Here is a 19,574-nt window from a genome sequence, read left to right on the forward strand (position 1 = left end):
AAGCCAAATCAGAAAAGAAAAAGTAAAACTGTCACTGTTTGCAGATGACATGATACTATACATAGAGAATCTTAAAGATGCTACCAGAAAACTACTAGAGCTAATCAATGAATTTGGTAAAGTAGCAGGATACAAAATGCACAGAAATCTCTTGCATTCCTATACACTAACAATGAAAACTCAGAAAGAGAAATTAAGGAAACACTCCCATTTACCACTGCAACAAAAAGAATAAATACCTAGGAATAAACCTACCTAAGGAGGCAAAAGACCTGTACGCAAAAACTATGACACTGATGAAAGAAATCAAAGACGATACAAACAGATGGAAAGATATATCATGTTCTTGGATTGGAAGAATCAACATTGTGAAAATGTCTATACTACCCAAAGCAATCTAAAGATTCAATGCAATCCCTATCAAACTGCCAATGGGGGGGGGGGGGGCTTCCCTGGTGGCGCAGTGGTTGAGAGTCCGCCTGCTGATGCAGGGGACACAGGTTCATGCCCCGGTCCGGGAAGATACCACATGCCGCGGAGTGGCTAGGCCCATGACCCATGGCCGCTGAGCCTGCACGTGTGGAGCCTCTGCTCCATAACGGGAGAGGCCACAACAGTGAGAGGCCCATGTACCACAAAAAAAAAAAAAACAAAAAAAAAAACTACCAATGGCATTTTTCACAGAACTAGAACAAAAAATTTCACAACTTGTATGGAAACACAAGGGACCTCGGATGTCCAGAGCAGTTTTGAGAAAGAAAAATGGAGCCGGAGGAATCAGGCTCCCTGACTTCAGACTATACTACAGGGCTACAGTGATCAAGACAGTATGCTACTGGCACAGAGACAGAAATATAGATCAATGGAACAGGGTAGAAAGCCAAGAGATAAACCCACGCACATATGGTCACCTTATCTTTGATAGAGGAGGCAGGAATATATGATGGAGAGAAGAGAGCTTCTTCAATAAGTGGTGCTGGGAAAACTGGACAGCTACATGAGGCTTCCTAACACCCTGCACAGGGATAAACTCAAAATGGATTAAAGACCTAAATGTAGGGCCTGACACTATAAAACTCTTAGAGGAAAACATAGGCAGAACACTCTATGACATAAATCACAGCAAGATCCTTTTTGACCCACCTCCTAGAGAAATCGAAATCAAAACAAAAATAAACAAATGAGACCTAATGAAACTTAAAAACTTTTGCACAGCAAAGGAAACCATAAACAAGATGAAAAGACAACCCTCAGAATAGGAGAAAATATTTGCAGATGAAGAAACTGGCAAAGGATTAATCTCCAGCTGACAAAGGATTAATCTCCAAAATTTACAGCAGTTCATGAAGCTCAATATCAAAGAAACAAACAACCCAATCCAAAAATGGGCAGAAGACCTAAATAGATATTTCTCCAAAGAAGACATACAGATTGCCAACAAACACATGAAAGGGTGCTCAACATCACTAATCATTAGAGAAATGCAAATCAAAACCACAATGAGGTATCACCTCACACTGGTCAGAATGGCAATCCTCAAAAAATCTACCAACAATAAATGCTTGAGAGGGTGTGGAGAAAAGGGAAACCTCTTGCACTGCTGGTGGGAATGTAAATTGATACAGTCACTATGGAGAATAGTATGGAGGTTCCTAAAAAAACTAAAAATAGAGCTACCATAATACCCAGTAATCCCACTACTGGGCATATACCTTGAGAAAACCATAATTGAAAAAGATTCATGTGCCACAATGTTCATTGCAGCTCTATTTACAGTAGCCAGGACATGGAAGCAACCTAAGTGTCCATTGAGAGATGAATGGATAAAGAAGATGTGGCACATATATGCAATGGAATATTACTCAGCCATAAAAAGGAACATAACTGAGTTATTTTTAGTGAGGTGGATGGACCTAGAGTCTGTCATACAGAGTGAAGTAAGTCAGAAAGAGAAAAACAAATACCGTATACTGACACATATATATATGGAATTAAAAAAAAATGGTTCTGATGAACCTAGGGGCAGGACAGGAATAAAGACACAGACATAGAGAATGGACGTGAGGACATGGGGAGGGGGAAGGGTAAGCTGGGATGAAGTGAGAGAGTAGCATTGACATATGTACACTACCAAATGTAAAATAGATAGCTAGTGGGAAGCAGCTGCATAGCACAGGGAGATCAGCTCGGTGCTTGTGACCACCTAGAGGGTGGGATACAGAGGGTGGGAGGGAGACGTAAGTGGGGGGGATATGGGGATATATGTTTACATATAGCTGATTCACTTTGTTATAAAGCAGAAACTAACACAACACTGTAAAGCAATTATACTCCAATAAAGATGTTATTAAAATAAAATATAATAAAATAAATAGGCTGGTGTTGAAGTAGATATTACTTTCAATTTGGGAAGTTAATGATATGGTAAAATAAATTCAGAGTTGCTTTCACCTATAACATTAAGTTTTTTTAGAATTCTAATGCTTCTCTGTATGTTTGTTTACTATGATTTCTCATGCCATTGAGAAAAATATGAGATCAGTTCTGCATTTATTATTTTAAACATTTCTTGGATGATATGGCACCTTTAAGGCAAGATATTGCCATCTAGATAAGAGGGCTATCCCTGGAGATAATTGGCCATTTGATTGAGCTGCCATCAATGATGCTATACCTTTTTTTGGAATTATTGGAATTATTTGTCATTATGCTTCTTGTAAGGAAAAATAATTGAAAAATTCTGTACTGTACATGAAAAACACAAATAGAAAATGCATATATTCTTTCACCAGCTAAAACAAAATAGAGTAATCAAGCCATATTCTTATAGTTCATAATTTATTTCATTGAAGGATCCCATTAACATTTTCAAAGTAATAGAATTGTTTAATGTTTTACAACATTTCAACTTAATAATTAGAATCTCTGTTTTAGGCTCTAAAATATTACTTACTCAGTTTCATGTCTTTCTAAAGAATTCTTGGTATAGTTACAAACAAGCCAACATTGACTATCTATATATATGAGCTACAGTTAATATGATAGAACTATCAGTTTAATGGGTGATTAGGAGATAACATACTGTTTTCTGAATAGGTTTTTTTTCCTCTGTTTCTTATTCATTTTTTCTGTCTCTGTTTTCTGCCTAAAAGATTTCCCACTAGCTGGAAATTCAGAATCCATTCTCAGTGTTCTCTCTCACCTCCTTGATTTTACAACTATTAATTAAGCTTCACTCTATGGCATTTGTTTTCTTCACCAAGCACAAATGTGAACATTGACCTTCAGCATGACCCAGTAGCAGTGCTATTCCCCTGAATATCTGTTATCTTAACTCTGTGGGTCTGGGGACATAGGACAGTGTTTATGAGAGGAGGGTATGTGTGTGTGTTGGCAGGGGGTGGAGTGGAGAAACCTACTCAGAGATCCCTCAGATGAGAATGACATTGATGAGAAGATGTAAGGGAAGGCAAAGGAGAGGGGAGAAGTCTCACCTAACTGAGGCAACGGAAGTAAATGACAGCATGGGCAACCTTTGTTATTTAGTGCATATGTGTATGTGTGTCAGGTGGACTAAACTACTCAGAGAACCACAGAAATATGACAAAGCAGATGCTTTTCTAGATACCATAAAACCAACAAAAGCAGAAAATATAAAGATGTGGTTTTACTACATATATTATAATATAATATATATTACATTATATATTATAATATGTATATTACATATAATATAATACATATTACATTATAATATATATATTATGTATAATACATACATATAATACTGAATTTCACCATGTATATGGTTAGTCACTGAAAGAGCCAAAATAAATAATAGTAACTACCATATATTAAAGCTAGCAACATTTTTGAACATTCTATAAACATTACCTTGTTTAATCCTCACAACAACAACCTGATGAGTTATGTACAGATAATGTAAGTGGTTCCCAAAGTGACAGAGCTGGAATTAGAAACCAGGCAGTATGATTGCAGAAAATGTGTTGTAGGCATAGTGGATTGATGAACAAACAAATGAAAAACCAGCAAGAGAAAAAATATCAGCTTTGTGAAGATTGCTTGTTGAGAAGTAAAATAAGATGACATGAAAAAGAATGCTTAGGTGACTAGTTTTGATTGGGAGTTCAGAGAACATTTATCTGAGGTTTAAGCTGAATACTGTATAAGAAACCAGGAAAGCAAAGATGAGAACAGGAATTCAAAGGCTGCAAAGCAGGAAGGAACTTGGTGTGATCCAGGAACATAGGACAGGCCAGAGTGAAAGTGGTACCAGATGACATTGGAGATGGAAACAAGGTGAGATCATGTAGGTCTAAGGTAGGGTTTTTGGATTTCATTCCCAGTGCAATTGAGACACTATTGGAGGAAGCAAGTGATACAACCTGGATTATGTTCAACAGGTCATTTTTGTTGCTCTGTGCAGCATATATCATAGGGAATCAAAAACTACAAACAGTATACCAAGTACCCACTACTTAGGTCAAGAAATAAACAAATATAGGGACACACCACCCACCAGCCTCCTAGGTTACAGTTCTTTACTCTGTGAGGTAAACAGATTAAGGTAACCAGAATTCATGTCTTATAATAATAATTTATTTGATTTTCTTTATAGTTTTACAAACTTACACATACATCCCTAAATAATATATTATGGATTACCCATTTTTGAATTTTATGTGATTGTATATATTCTTTTACACCTTGCTTTTTTTACTCAACATTACATCTGTGAGTTTCCTCTGTGTTGTTGGTGTACCTGTGGGTTATTCATCTTCATCACTGTGAATTTTCTTTGCATTAATACAAGGCAATTTACTTATCCATTGAATTAATGTTGCTTCCAGTTATCTTTTTGTTAGTCATTATGATCAGTAATGCTAGAAATATTCTAGTGTGCATTGCAAGAACTTCTTTAGAGTATATACCCAGAAGTGGCTTGTAATAGTATGTGCATTTTCAATTATATTACATAACACTAAATGGTTTTCCAAAGTGGTTATAACAGTTTAAACACTATAATTTAGTTCACACTGTTCCATATCCTCAACACTACTTGGTATTGTCAGACTTACATTTTTGTCACACTAGCAGGTGTGTGGAAGTATTTCTTCATGGTTTAAATTTTAATTTCCTTGAACTTTAATTAGTAAGAGCACCATTTCATATTAAGATTGACCCATAGTTTTCATTTTGTTACTTTGTCAGACATTAAATGAATTGGGAAACTTTCTCCTATGCTTTATAATAATATTAACTTTATAGAGGTCTGATACCTAAAACAAGTTTTCTTCTGTCTCTACTGTCTAATGTTTAAACTAGAATGGCTTTGTGGTTTGTTATGTGATGTTATTACCCTGTAACTAATACATTTATTATGGTAAAGACAAAAATTCAAGTGGCACCAAAAGACATAAAATAAAAAGCAAACCATTACCACCTCTAGGCCCACTCCCAAGCGTGGCCACTTAAAACTTTTCCTGTATTTGGTTCTTCTGGTTTTTCTAATCTTAAATAATCCTAAACAATTTTTAATTGTATCAAGTTTAAACAGTAATAACAACAAACTATCAAAAATAGGAAATTTACTCTCCTATACCACTTTCTAATGCCCCTTCAGCCCAGTCTTTGCAGCATTTCTTATTTATTTTCTTAGTGTTGGTTCTTCTATTTCTTGCCTTTAAGTAATGGCTCCATATTTCTCTGTGCCTTTTTTGCCCTTCCACACCCTCCAAGCTTCTATCAGCTATATTTTTTTTACACTGTTGAGGTTAATTACACACTTATTGTTGGAACTGTAATTGCCTTCCATGTTTTGTCTATTGATTCAGCCCAACATTTGTAAACCCACTAATGGTTTTTAAATTATACGCTATATTTTTAAATTTGATTCACTGAAGAATCAAATAATATGACTGTTCATGTAATTAAGGTGATGACATTAAATCTGACATTAAGAGAAGACCACGTAACCGGTACCAATGTCACATAGATCCTCTCTTTTCATATTCAAACAGCTGCCCAAAATCATGGATAGTAAGAGAAGAGAATAGAGAGAATTCTACCACGGCACTTCTCTTCCTGCTTTTCATACCTGCCATCTCCTTGCTTTGAGCTCCCCAGAATCTTACTGAAATGAAGACCTCTCTACTAAGCCTTTGTGTGTACCTATGCTCCTGCTTCCTTCATTCTGTGTCACATATATCTAAATCCAATTATCCCCTTCTTCTGGAAATTCAAAATCTTTCTCACTCATGTTCTCCTTGCTATTACAGGTTTACTTCCTTTTATAGATCATCACTAAAACATCAATGGGATTGGGAGTGGTTAACAAAAGAACTCAGTTTATCATCTTGATGTAAAAGATGTTTATCTTAGCTAATTGTGGTTTAACGTTTGCTAAAAGTCCATAACTGCACCATGACAAAAAAGGCTATTGGTAGAAAAGGAAAAATTACTTTCCCTAACAAGTATAAACAGGTAAGAATTTGAGGCTTGTCACAAGCAGGCATAGGGGTCTAGTCAAGGCTTATCTGGAGAAGCAAAGCATAGATTAAGACTATTTGATAAGATAGGTTCAGAAAACTCTTTCAGGATCAAAAGTCGTACATTTAAGTACTAGAAAGAAGGGATTTTAAAAGACTAATTTTCTTTGTTTTTCTTTTCACATGTTTTTCTCTTTTTTCTTTTTTCTAAATTTTTTTTATTGGAGTATAGTTGATTTACAATGTTGTGTTAGTTTCTGTTGTACAGCAAAGTGATTCAGTTATATATAAATATATGATATATATACACACATTTTTTCAAATTCTTTTCCTTTACGGTTTATTTATAAGGTATTGAATATCATTCCCTGTGCAATATAGTAGGACCTTGTTGTTTATCTATTTTATATATAGTAGTTTGTATCTGCTAATCTCAAACTACTAATTTATCCCTCCCCCACCCTCTTTCCCCTTTGGTAACCATAAATTTGTTTTCTATATCTGTTTCTGTTTTGTAAATAAGTTCATTTGTGTCATATTTTAGGTTCCACATATAAGTGATATCATATGGTATTTGTCTTTCTCTTTCCGACTTACTTCACTTAGTATGATAATCTCTAGGTCCATCCATGTTCCTGCAAATGGCATTATTTCATTCTATTTTATGGCTGAGTTTTTTTCTCTCTATATATTGCATTTTTCTGTAGTTAAGCTTCAACTCTATGGCAGCATTTCCCACTTCCCCCTCCTATACACATCTCACTTTTCCTTGAGAGTGGCCCATCTGGGGTCTGGAAGGGGAAGAATGTAGGAAGAAAGAGTCTCCACCAGCTAGTACCAACATTTTAGACTCCTGTATCCCACAATGAACAGTTCGAACTATTATCACAAGCATAAGAGTAGATGTTTGGCACTTCTTTTGAAGGTTCCCATCCAGTATGCTGTAATAGTGTTTGTTGGGCTCATGCAGTCCCCACATCTCGTTACCAAACACACAGTGAAATTCATGTGGCATCACCAGTGTCAAAAGATCTGTGAACCAGGAAAGAGTATAAACATCTTACAGTGGAAATAAGGAAAAAAGGATGACCTTCTAAAATCCCTCAACTGGAAAGGAAGGCAGAATGGCACTAGAGCCCTTCATTCTTAGATGAGGAATGGATGGTGTTAGAATGATAAGGGTCTAAATTGTAGCTACTGGGAATGGGGCCAGTAAACTAAGTATAATGAAAATGTACAAGTTTGAACTGGATGAGTTAATTCATCCAAATTTTACTTATTTCAGAAAAAAAAACACCTCCCTTTGAAAACTACCTACCAGAGAGTCACACACCTTAGATCCTTTAAATGTTCTTGAAATTAATCATAATATGATGATAATTTTTGAAAATCACCTAATTTCATTAAGTTAATGGATGATACTTTCCAAGTCTGCATTGGGCCAAATCAGATATTTCTGTGCCTGTGCAAGCACACAACCAGCTCCAGGGTGGGTAGTCTTTTTTTAACTTAATGCTACCAAACAAAGCAGAGCAAATTATTATCAATGAGAAATAAGGGTTTGTGTATTAAACACATCACCTCTAAGTTTTTAAAAAAACGCACAAGTCTGATAATTCAAAGAAAATCTCCTTAACTACTTGAGAGTGAGATAATTCGTAGTAGCTTTATCCTTAAATACCTGCTGAATAATTTGGAGAAATAAGACTAAAGAATGATTGGATTATTACCTTTAAATTATAAAAACAATATTTAAAATCTTCAGTTATCTCACATACATTCCTCACAACATCATAAATAGGTAAGTCAGAACAGCACAGTGGCTAAGAGCTTGGCATTGAAGTCAGAGACACATGGGTTTAAAATCTAAGCTCCATATTTAATAGATTTGCGATCTTGGATTACGTAATCTCTCAAAGTCCAGTGTTCCTTATGCAAAATGAGGTGATTAATTGTACTTACCTCATACGATTGGTTTGAGAATTGAGTATATGGGTGCAGTAATATAACTACCTAATACTTTATAACTGCTGTCATCACCATTTACTTCTTCTTCATCATCATCATGATCATTATCACCAGTTCAGAGATAAGAAATTAATCCTGAGAGGGTAACTGACTTTTCTGAGTGCACATAAATAAGTACTATAAGCCATGACCAGAAGCCTGTTCTTCTCTTTCCCTTGACGAGGTTTTCTTTTTAAATATATGAAGAGTTTTTCTCATGGAGTAGATTCTGACTAATAACCTTTTAGTGCAAGGATAGTTAAATTTAACTAAGAGAAATTGCATTTAGGTATTAGGTGGCATTTTAATATGCTTGGATGCACTTTGAAAGTATCGTTTTTTCTTGTTACATTTTAAGAAAAGACATCAATAGAACCTTCCCTGTACAATTATTTATGCACTTGAAGACAAGAAGCTGGACCAAAACTTTTTTTAAGGCTAATTTTGGTTTTTTAATTCAGTGAGCATTTTCCTGTGATTAGATGTTTCACAGAAGCCTGGCTTTGTTTTCCAGATTGGATAGGTAATGATTTTAATTGATCTTAATTATCTCAGATTTCAAGAGCTAAGCATTTCTATATGTGGCTTGGAAATATTTCCAATAAGCAATTATTTTAGGATCCCAAGAATCCTAAATTTCTAGAGCTGTATTCGTTTTCTATTGCTGTATAACAAATCACCACAAACATAGTGTTTAAAAAAAAACAACACTCATTTATTTTCTTATAGTCTGTAGGTCAGGGCTGGCAAGATGTGTCTGGATTCTCTGGTCAGGCTTTAGTCAAGTTGTCAGCTGCCTTCTCATCTGGAGCACAGGGTTCTTTCCAAGCTCCTTCCTGTTGTTGGCAGATTTCAGTTCCTTGTAGTTAAAGGACTGACATCCCCATTTTCATGCTGTCTGCCAGGGCTGCTTTCAACTCCTAGAGGGTCTCTCATGTTCTTGTCCCATGACCCCCTCCATCTCAACAACAGAGAACCTCCCTCTCACACTGCAAATCTCTCCAACTGCCTCTACTGCTACCAGCCAGAGAAAACTCTCTGTTTTTAAAGAGCTCATGTGATTAGGTTAGGCCCACCCAGATAATCTCCCATTTGATTAACCAAAGGCCAACTGATTAGTAATCTTAATTAAGTCTGCAAATATCCCTTCTGACATGTAAAGTAACATAATCACAGGAATGGTATCTCACAGTATTCATAGGTTCTGCCCAGACTCAAGGGGAGGAGATCGTACAAGGTCAAGGATCATTGAAGGCCATCTTAGAATTTTGCCCACTTGCAGGGCCCAGGGTACTACCAGGGCAAATATAGGTTTCTGCAGATCTCTGAATAGCTATCTCATAGTCTGTTCTCAAACCAACTTTCTTTCCAACTTCCCTACTTCATTAAGTATTATCCGGGTTTAGCATAAGTTCTATTAATTTTGCTTTCAAATATATTTTTTATTTATCCTCTGTATCATTATAACCATATCATTCATGCATTACTGCAATTGCCTACATTCTACTCTTTGTCGATCTGTGCTTTAACTTCCCTCCAGGACTGAAGCCATCCTGCAAAACAATGATTTTGCTTGCGATATTTGCATAAACTCTAATAAAATTGTCAATTACTTGGCTAATTGCAACCAAATGGTTTTAAATTGATTACCCAAATAATTTCCTCATTTGTCTCTTCCTCTTTACTAGTAGAGATCCTGGGAGCAGAACACAAATTAGGCCCATATCTGAGTTTACAGAGAAAATATCTGAAACTATATTTACATCCAATTTTGCAATTTTCAAAGGAGTCGTGTTAAAGAAAGAAGTGTGCTCAACAGTGGTCCATCTTCAGTCTATATCCCATAAAACCTCTATGTAGTATTTGGGGGTTTTGACCACAAATTCATTCCTGAAATTATCTTTCTCTCTGGCTTCTATAATATTGTTTTATTTTGGATTTCTTCATATATCATGTCATATGTCTATGGCCTTGTCATCCTCCAGCCTTCTCTGGATATACCATAAAAAGAGGTGATCTTCAAGACTCTGTCCTTGATTTTCTCTGTTCTTTTTATTCCTTTTTCTTTTTTTATCTGAAAAATTTTATTAATCGTCATGTCTTTAACAATTATTTGTATTTGAATGAATCAAAATTCAGGGCCTGATCTTTCCTTGACCCAGATTCCTATCTCCAGTTGACTATTATTCATTCCTGTATAGATGTCCCACCAGCTCCTTAAACTCAACAAGGTGTTCAAAACAGGATTCGTAATATTTCATTCCTGGTTTCTTTCATATTTCTCACTTCAGTTAGTGACGTCACAATCTTTTTAGTCACAAAACCTAGAAACTTTGGAAACATCTGGCACTCTTCCCTAATACTTCACTACCACCCACTACCATTTCCATATTTTCTTTCAAATTTGTTTTTTGCCTGCAATATCCATTCCACTATGGCAATCTACTCATTTTTTAGGTCTAATTTCATTAAATGTCCTAGCTACTTTTCATACCTGAATAAAAATAAATCAGATATTCCTGAAAACTTCCATAGCATCATGGTTTTTGCTTAACTTCGGGTTTGATTGTTTTGTATATATTGCCATCATTTAGCTGGTGACAAGTTCCTTAAGGGCAGAGATCATTCCTATGTCCCTTCAATTTATGTCTGTGCCTTATATGCTCAATAAATGTTTCTTGAATTCTCTGTGCCCTTGCATGCATTACAATATGACTTTCTCTTTCAAAAGCAACTGTTTTTCAATCTTGTACATTACCTGAAATTGCTTTTTCTACCAAGGAGCTATCTAAATTCTTGATAAAATTACACTTTTACGTAGCTTCAAAATTCTCCACTGGGTTGACCAGACAAGGTGGATGATCTGCTTTTAAATTGCCAACAATCTATCCTTAATTAAATCAAATTTATAAGTTGGTCCTCTGATCACTAGTGCCAACATGCTCTCTCCCTATTTTTGAGTGAGGTATTTTTTCTAGCTGGTCCTGAATTATTTATAAATAAATCAAAGATTCTTCACAGGTTCCCAAGAGAAAATAAATATATATCTGCGGTCATAAAGCTTTAGATGTTTTAAAAAATCTTTTCCATTAGAATTCAAGAATGAATCATGTCCCTTATGAAACCTAATATTAATTTTTTGATCTTCCATTGTGACATGACATTATTTCCTTTAAATATTTTTGCATAACTTTAGGGAATTTTTCTGTTCCTGGAGTCTACTTTGTAGTCTTCTTTCATAAAAGAAAAGTATTTTACGTTCATAATCTCTACTTTCCTAGCCATTATATCATGTCCTCAATGTCTTTGAAAAGATTCTTTCTTCCAGGGATACTTGTGGAGAGTTCTGAAAGCATTCTTCCCAATGGACAGTCTCCTGATGATACATCTTCTTCAACAGATATTTGAAATGATACTGAAAATATACTTTTGGTCTTGGTTTGACTTATGTAAACATCTTGGCTGGCTTCAACAAAGTCACAAAATTTTACCTGAACCTTTATTTTTAACCCAGTATGTAAATTCATCCTATTTTTTAAATCAAATAAAGCATACTTTTGTCCTGCTCACCCCAGAAGATCCTGGTTTTTCTTATTTTTTAAAAAAGCAAATTTAACAGGAAAAAAAATGCAACATGGTATGTTTAACTTAAATTTTCTACTTTGCATTTTGAAAAGTCAAAAGTATGTTTGGAGTATCATAGCTATCGTTTTATTTTCATTAAATAAACAATAATGGGTATAGTTCTTGCTGGCATTATCTGTAGTTAATGAGCGTTTATTTATACCCGTATCTTTATTACCACTTTCATTACTGAACTTGTGGTAATATTTTATACCTGGGGTAACAATTAGTAGAGTATATCTCATATGCTTCATCCTACTGAATTGGTGAATTATTTAGTAATTACAAGGTAATTCACTAGGAAGAAAAATTGTGCTGGTGAGTTTGCTAAGAGACACAAAGGATTAACATGCCCATTAAGTCCATGCAACCTAATTTTTCATTGCACAGGCCTCTTTCTTTGCTCTGTAAATACTGGAGGAAGTACCATGAGTTGCAGAAGTATCTGAACTTGGTGAAGGCTAAGGGATAAGTATTTCCTACATCAGGTTAAATAGATTGATTTATTCATACTGTTTTTTAAATATCAACAGTGTGCTGATCATTGATAATCAGTAATGAATGACACAGCCCAAATCCTAAGGACTTTGCAGTCTACTAAGTACTTTTTCCTAGAACGTGTGTTTTATTCCACCCCTAAAACTATGAAACACAAAGAAAATAAAATGATTTCTCCTGACCAAGACTAACTCTGCTCTGTATCAATAAGCTACTTTTAAGAACCTCTGAGTAAACTAACATCACTCAAACATAGGTAGAAGAATTCAAACCACTAAAAGAAATGTGGTCATTTCATTTCCACCTCTTATATCAAGATTGCCAATGGCCAGGGCTCCACATAAAGTTGCGATGGTTGGACACTGCAGAACTCCAAGGGACATTGTTTACATAGATTAGGATGCCAGGACACTGTCCACGTAAATTACAATCTGTGTGGCCAAATGGCCCAAGCCAGAAGTGCCTTTTTCAGCCACCTCTTTCATGCCCTTTCAGGAACAAGAGTTACCAAGTTCCTTCTTCATTCCAATTTGCTCAGTGTTTTTTGAGCTCCTGCTATGTTCAGAGCACTTTCCTTCATGGAATAATAGACAGATATAAATAACACATAAATGTATACTTTAATGGACAACATTAGAGTCTAATAATTTCCTTTATAGACTCCAGATCCCAATGCAGCCACAAATAAGACAAGTTAATAACTGCATCTTCTTTCTCAGGGATCCTATCTTAACAAGTGTGTTCAGGTTGGCCAAGAACTGACTGTGACATTTACTTAATGAAAGCCACATGGAGAAGCTGTGCTCCCTCCCTAGGTCATTTAGTAAACATCACCTTTGTGTTCCCTTGGTGCTTCCTGATCCCAAGAGTGGGAAACTGGAAGGACACTAAAACCATTTCCTTACAGACGTCTAAGGAGCAATCTTGACTTCGTCAGCTAGGCTACAGTACTGAGTAAACTCATGAATTTCAGGATGAACTGGCTTGAGGACCCAAGTGGTGATTGTTTTACTAACAGAGTTGCAATGGCAACATTGATCATTAAAACAAGCAAAACGGAAAGTGTCAGCATTCTCTCCTGGCCATCTGTGACTTCTCTGTGCTGGTAGCTGGTATTCAGAATGGAACTGGATGCTTGAACTGGCTCTCAGTTTTGCAATGAAAAGTGAAGGAAAGCATTCTTCTGTTTATGCCTGCTTGTTGTATTTTTCCCTCTAAACCACATGATGAGAAATTATGATATTAAATCATTTAAAATTCTATTGCCATGCCACATTTCATTTCATGTATTTCGTACTTTGAAATATGAAACTATATCTAACTTAATTGTGAGATTAAATTTGCTATCTTGATCCGTGCATTCATTCTTTTTTGTAGTGATAACATTAAACCTTTCATTTTTAATAAGATTTGCAGATTTTTATATTGCTATGAGAAATCATGAAACACAATCTGACTTGTTTTGATTGAGTTCCAAAATTTTAACACAAGTATTATAGAAAGAAATTAAAGTGATTTTTTCTTCCTGTAACCGTCACAGTAATTGTGCAGCAAGATCAGAAAGGAATATGATATTCATGACTGGAATCAAAGATTATAAACATTTTAGAACATGAAAAATGGCTAATATATTAAAACACATAAAAGCATATTTATTATGTTGAATCACATGAAATTGCTATTTTTGGTAGGATAAAGCATGGTCAAATTTTGGCAATTTTGTTTGGTTCAACATATATTCTTTTAGTTAGGAGATTCTGTACATTCCTGCTGCCTGGTTTAATCAAAATGAAATTGTGTGATAACTAACACTGAGTTAGCCCTCTGTGGATAATCGAAGCCTAATGCCAGTTCTTTTCTCTATTGATTTAATCCCTGATTTCAGGCTGTTTAACTATGCAATAAGTCTATCTTAAAGTGGTTATGATTGGAAGAAGAAAAGCAATATTAACTAATTTAATTACTTAAAATAGAAGTTCAGTATTTTTTAAAATCCAGAAATTAGTGTGAAAGAGTGGTTTAGACTATGAATTAAACCAAATTGGGGGATTATCTTGATTCATTTATACATACTACTCTGTTTCCAGTCAACATACACAATAGATATTTGGGTAGGCTATAAAGTATGTTCCCAGATGAGATCCAGATGATATTAAAATTTTTAGCATGGGCTTCCCTGGTGGCGCAGTGGTTGAGAGTCCGCCTGCCGATGCAGGGGACACGGGTTCGTGCCCTGGTCCGGGAAGATCCCACATGCCGTGGAGCGGCTGGGCCCGTGAGCCATGGCCGCTGTGCCTGCACATCCAGAGCCTGTGCTCTGCAATGGGAGAGGCCACAACAGTGAGCGGCCCCAACAGTGAGAGGCCCACATACCACAAAAAAAAAAAAATTAGCATATCTGAAGATTTTTAGCAAAAGAGAGAAAGTGGTTTACTACAGGGCAAGTCCTTGCTCAGAGTAGTTCTCATGGTAGTTCTGTCCTTGGCAGTCTGTGTGACATGAGTGAGTCCCCTAACCTCTCTGGAAACATTTCATTTTTTCACTTTACAGACAACTCATAGTGCACATATAAATTCACACTTCTTAGCAACTCTGTGGTTCCCAGGAGCCCAACCCAGAGATTGGGAAGCAGTGAATTAAAAAAGCTCTGTTAACCTTTCTTGGTCTCACATTCTAATTCCTATTAATCCAAGAGGAATTAGCAACAATTGAGGAAAAGCAAACAAACTGGAAATCTGAAAACAGGGAAGTGAGACTAACCACTCGAGCTGATAATTATGTATGAGTTCTTTCCCTTTGACTGGTGGCCAGAAACCAGAGACAGTAGAATTGATGAGCCAGGATGTCCTGCTGGTGCTGGCTGCATATTGAAAGGAAATAATCCAGATAATTGTTTAATTGGACGCTATTTAAAAAGAGAAGCTGAAACTCCCAAGAATCGTGATCCAGAGTAAACATCTTTTCAACCATACTGGTTAAATAAAAACCCAAGGGTGCTGCATTGATGGTTAGCATCCCTGAGGGTCCATTTTCACTGCCATGAAAATATCCCTGTTAACTGTTTCCTGTCAGTCCTTGTCAGAGTCTCTGTGAGTTTTACTTTTCAATATTAAGTATTCCTGGATGATAATTTTCCAACATTATACTTATAATAAAAATGGAAAATAAGTGAAATCTTAGCTACAGACCTAGTAACAAGAGTGTAAAATCAAGTGCTTCCTATGAGAGACAATACATACAATGGTTGTGACACATACTGTCATGAGTCAGCCTAGGTTTGAATCATCTTATATCTTATATAACGTATAAAGTCTTTAACTCAGGTCCAGTTATTTGAACTTTCTGTGACTCAGTTTCTGCACTTGTAAATTGGAGGTGGTGACAGTAGAATTGTAGTAAGGATTATACTATTTTGTGTAAAGCTCTTATACCAGACCCTGACACATTACAAGTGGCATATGACTGTAACAGTAATTTGTAATTGAGTCATGGTTCTTTTAAACTGGTGTTTTAACTGAATTATCATAGCATGGTAAAGCCTATCAATTTTACAAGATGTGGCTCAGAAAAACAAGTCACAAGCAATACATTTGCTTCCATACCTATATCTAGATAAGGCACTGAATATAATTTTGGAGGTGGAATGACCAATTAATGTATTTTGGTCCCCCTTTTCCTTTTCTTTTTTCCATTCTCTTGACTTATTTTGACAGCTTTCTCTGAGCTATATGGATTCATATTTAATGATTGCCATTTTTATTCTTTTTTAGTATTAAATATTAAATATAGGGCAGAATACCTCCTTTAATTTCTTTTTAGAGTAATAAAATATTACCAGTAACTTTTTCTTAAGATCTGTAGCAATACTCTTTGTCAAAACAGAAGTACTTAATAAAGCCAGGAAAACACCTATGAAAAGGTCTTAGGAAGAGTATTATTACATATTGGATAAATGAAATGTATCAAATAAAGCAAACATCTAAGACATGAATTGGTGCAGATTTGATCTCAGGAAGCTCTTATACAACAGGCTTTATGATAAATTCTAATTACCAAAGAATCTTAATGATTAATTTTAATGACTTTATTCACAATGAAATTGTTAGCATGAATAAGAATAACTCCTTTGAACAGATTTGTGGCTGCCAAGGGAGAGGGGGTAAGGCAGGGATGAATTGGGAGTTTGGGATTAGCAGATGCAAACAGTTATATATAGAATGGATAAACAACAAGGTCCTACTGAATACCCCAAGGAACTATACTCAATACCCTGTGATAAACCATAATGGAAAAGGATATGAAAAAGAATGTATATATATATATATATATATATATATATGTATAACTAAATCACTTTGCCGTACAGCAGAAATTAATACAACATTGTAAATCAACTATTCTTCAAAAAAATAAATTAAAAAAAAGAATAACTCCCTTATAAATCTTGTAATAGATGAGGTTTGTGATTTCTCAACAAACGCTTATTCCAAAATCTCAGATTTTGTCACCTAAAAATATTCCTCTGCATTAGTATTTAATTTTACAGTATCAGTTTACATATTTAGACCAACAAAGTAACATTAGAGTATGAATTCCAATGTAATCACCTGTCTTCACAAAAAGAAGTTTCCAGGTAGCTCTTGGGGAAAATGCAAGGATGATATTAAAAATACTAACCTGTTGGGACTTCCCTGACATTCCAGTGGTTAAGACTTTGCCTCCCAATGCAGGGGGCATGGGTTCATTTTTTCCTGGTGGGGGAACTAAGATCCCATATGCCTCGGGGCCAAAAAACCAAAACATAAAAAAAAACAGAAGCAATATTGTAACAAATTTAATAAAGACTTTAAAAATGGTCCACATCAAAAAAATCAAAAAAAAAAAAAAAACTAACCTGTCAACCACAGGCTTGAACCAATAGGATGGATGCTGGCCATAGAGTTGGAGTGAGGTGCTGGAGTACCCATGTTTCACCAAGACTTCACCCTGTAGTGCTGGATAACAGGAAGGTGTGGGGCCTTGTGAAGGAAGCTGGAGAGGAAAAGAAGGGGGAGCTTGAGAGAATTGGGATCCCAACCATTTACCAACCTGTACGGTCATACAGTACATCCTGAAGAATTATTTATATTCATAGCATCCTTGTGAAACGCACATATGAAAAGCCAAGAGTGATGAGGAAGTACCCTTATCACCAAAAGGAGATTCAAAGAATAGTCAATATTTATCTGTTCTTCATGGAAGTTGTTATATTCCTTGTTGACAAAAGAAATTGTGGTAATTGCATTCAAATTTCCTTGAAGTTTCTCAAACTCAAAAAGACAAAAACAAATGAATCAACTTAACCTGGAGAAAATTTTGTTTAAAATTCCAATATTCTTATGTTTGACTATATAATATTTGCAATTTCTTTCTATTTGCATTTTAATAATTATTTTGGATTTCTCCCATGCTCATTTAATCCATTTGAATTTCTGGAAATGCTCAAAGATATTCTAAACAGTAGCAAAGATAATTTTTAATTTATGTTTTGGAGATCATGAGTCAAATTCTTTTGAGAGTCTACAATTTTAATAAAATAAGTAAATTTTAAAAAAATTTATTTTCCAAAATTTAAAAAAATGTATATTTTCTATTCATGGGGGAAAAATCTAAAGAGGAGTTCATTACACTTATTTTATCAGAGTATAACTTGTTCCAAATAAAAAGTTGTGAAAAGGAAAACCAAAATTTCAGTTTAGAAATTTGTATTCTGTTCAATTGTTAAGAGAATTCCAGGATGATTCATATTATTCCATTTTTCTTTTCTCTTATTTATTTATTCCTTTACGTTAAAATTATTTTCAAAATATTTGGTGTTCTTTATTTTCCTTTTTATAATTCAAAACAATCTCTATATACAAATATAGTTCTGAAAGCAGAGGCTTTACAACATTATGGACAATTCTCTGGCAGATTGAATTTTCACTGCCCGGATTTCAGATTTACTTTGAATGTCAATATTAAAGACTAATTTAAATATTTTTTGATTTCTATAAAAAGCTTAATTGATAATTGTTACAATTTCAACAAACATTCTTTGAACTCCATCTGCATATAATTATGTAAGATTTTACAGGAGCTACAAAAATAAGTAAGAGAAAAATCTCAGGCCCCTAGTATCTTATAACGATGGATGGAGGATTAGACATGGTGTGACCTGGACAGGTCACTAGGCCACAAGATATCTATGATATGAGTACCATGAGGAGAAGAGGCTACACAGTTGGCACGTAGAGGTGGTTCCTCTACAGAGCTCATCAGGCTAGGGAATAATGAAGGGACCAGTCTATCTTCCCTCTCTTCTGTAGAATAACCATGGAATCCAAAGACTTCCTTACCCATCTGCCTTATGTTCCTATATATGTTTGTTCACCACCCTCAGTAAAACAATGTATGTGTAATGAGAGTTACAACCAATGTTCTCTTTGGGACATATATTGCACTAACCAAGATTATTTGCAATATTTTATTGTTAACTATTTGTTCTATAACCATTACCTTATTGCCCTTTAGGGAAAATCTTGGAAAAGATGCTGTCATACCTTTTTCTAATTGCTTTTGAAAGAAAGCTCTTAATTTGCTTCTTTTTTCATCTTCCTTTGGTGACTATGCCTTAGGATAGGTACTTGGCAAGGGGTAGACTTTTAATACAGCAGATCACATGCACTCTGCACTGTTTATATTATTACATCTAATGTTTTTTACTGAGTGTCTTGTTCCTTTCAGGACGGTTCTTTTCACTCTGACATCTGTGGTTGTACTTGTCATTACAACTGACTGGATCAGCTGGGACAAGCTAAATCGGGGATTTTTGCCCAGTGATGAAGTTTCCAGAGCCTTCCTGGCTTCTTTCATCTTGGTCTTTGACCTCCTTATTGTAATGCAGGTAAGTGGCTT

At 35.2% G+C, this 19,574-nt stretch overlaps 1 protein-coding gene across 2 annotated transcripts in view; it reads left to right on the top strand.

The window, feature by feature from the left end:
• Positions 1 to 19,574, top strand: part of TMEM117 (transmembrane protein 117) — a 532,025-nt gene that overhangs the window by 417,209 nt on the left and 95,242 nt on the right. For both annotated transcript variants that reach the window (XM_022572405.2, XM_022572407.2), the window contains one exon: positions 19,404 to 19,563. In XM_022572405.2, the coding sequence (XP_022428113.1) occupies positions 19,404 to 19,563 (160 nt within the window). The remainder of the gene's footprint in view (positions 1 to 19,403; positions 19,564 to 19,574) is intronic.

The sequence above is a fragment of the Delphinapterus leucas genome, chromosome 11 (genome assembly GCF_059928025.1).
Source record: "Delphinapterus leucas isolate spDelLeu-1000000601 "Yukka" chromosome 11, BTC_Dleu_Yukka2, whole genome shotgun sequence".
Lineage (NCBI taxonomy): Eukaryota > Metazoa > Chordata > Mammalia > Artiodactyla > Monodontidae > Delphinapterus > Delphinapterus leucas.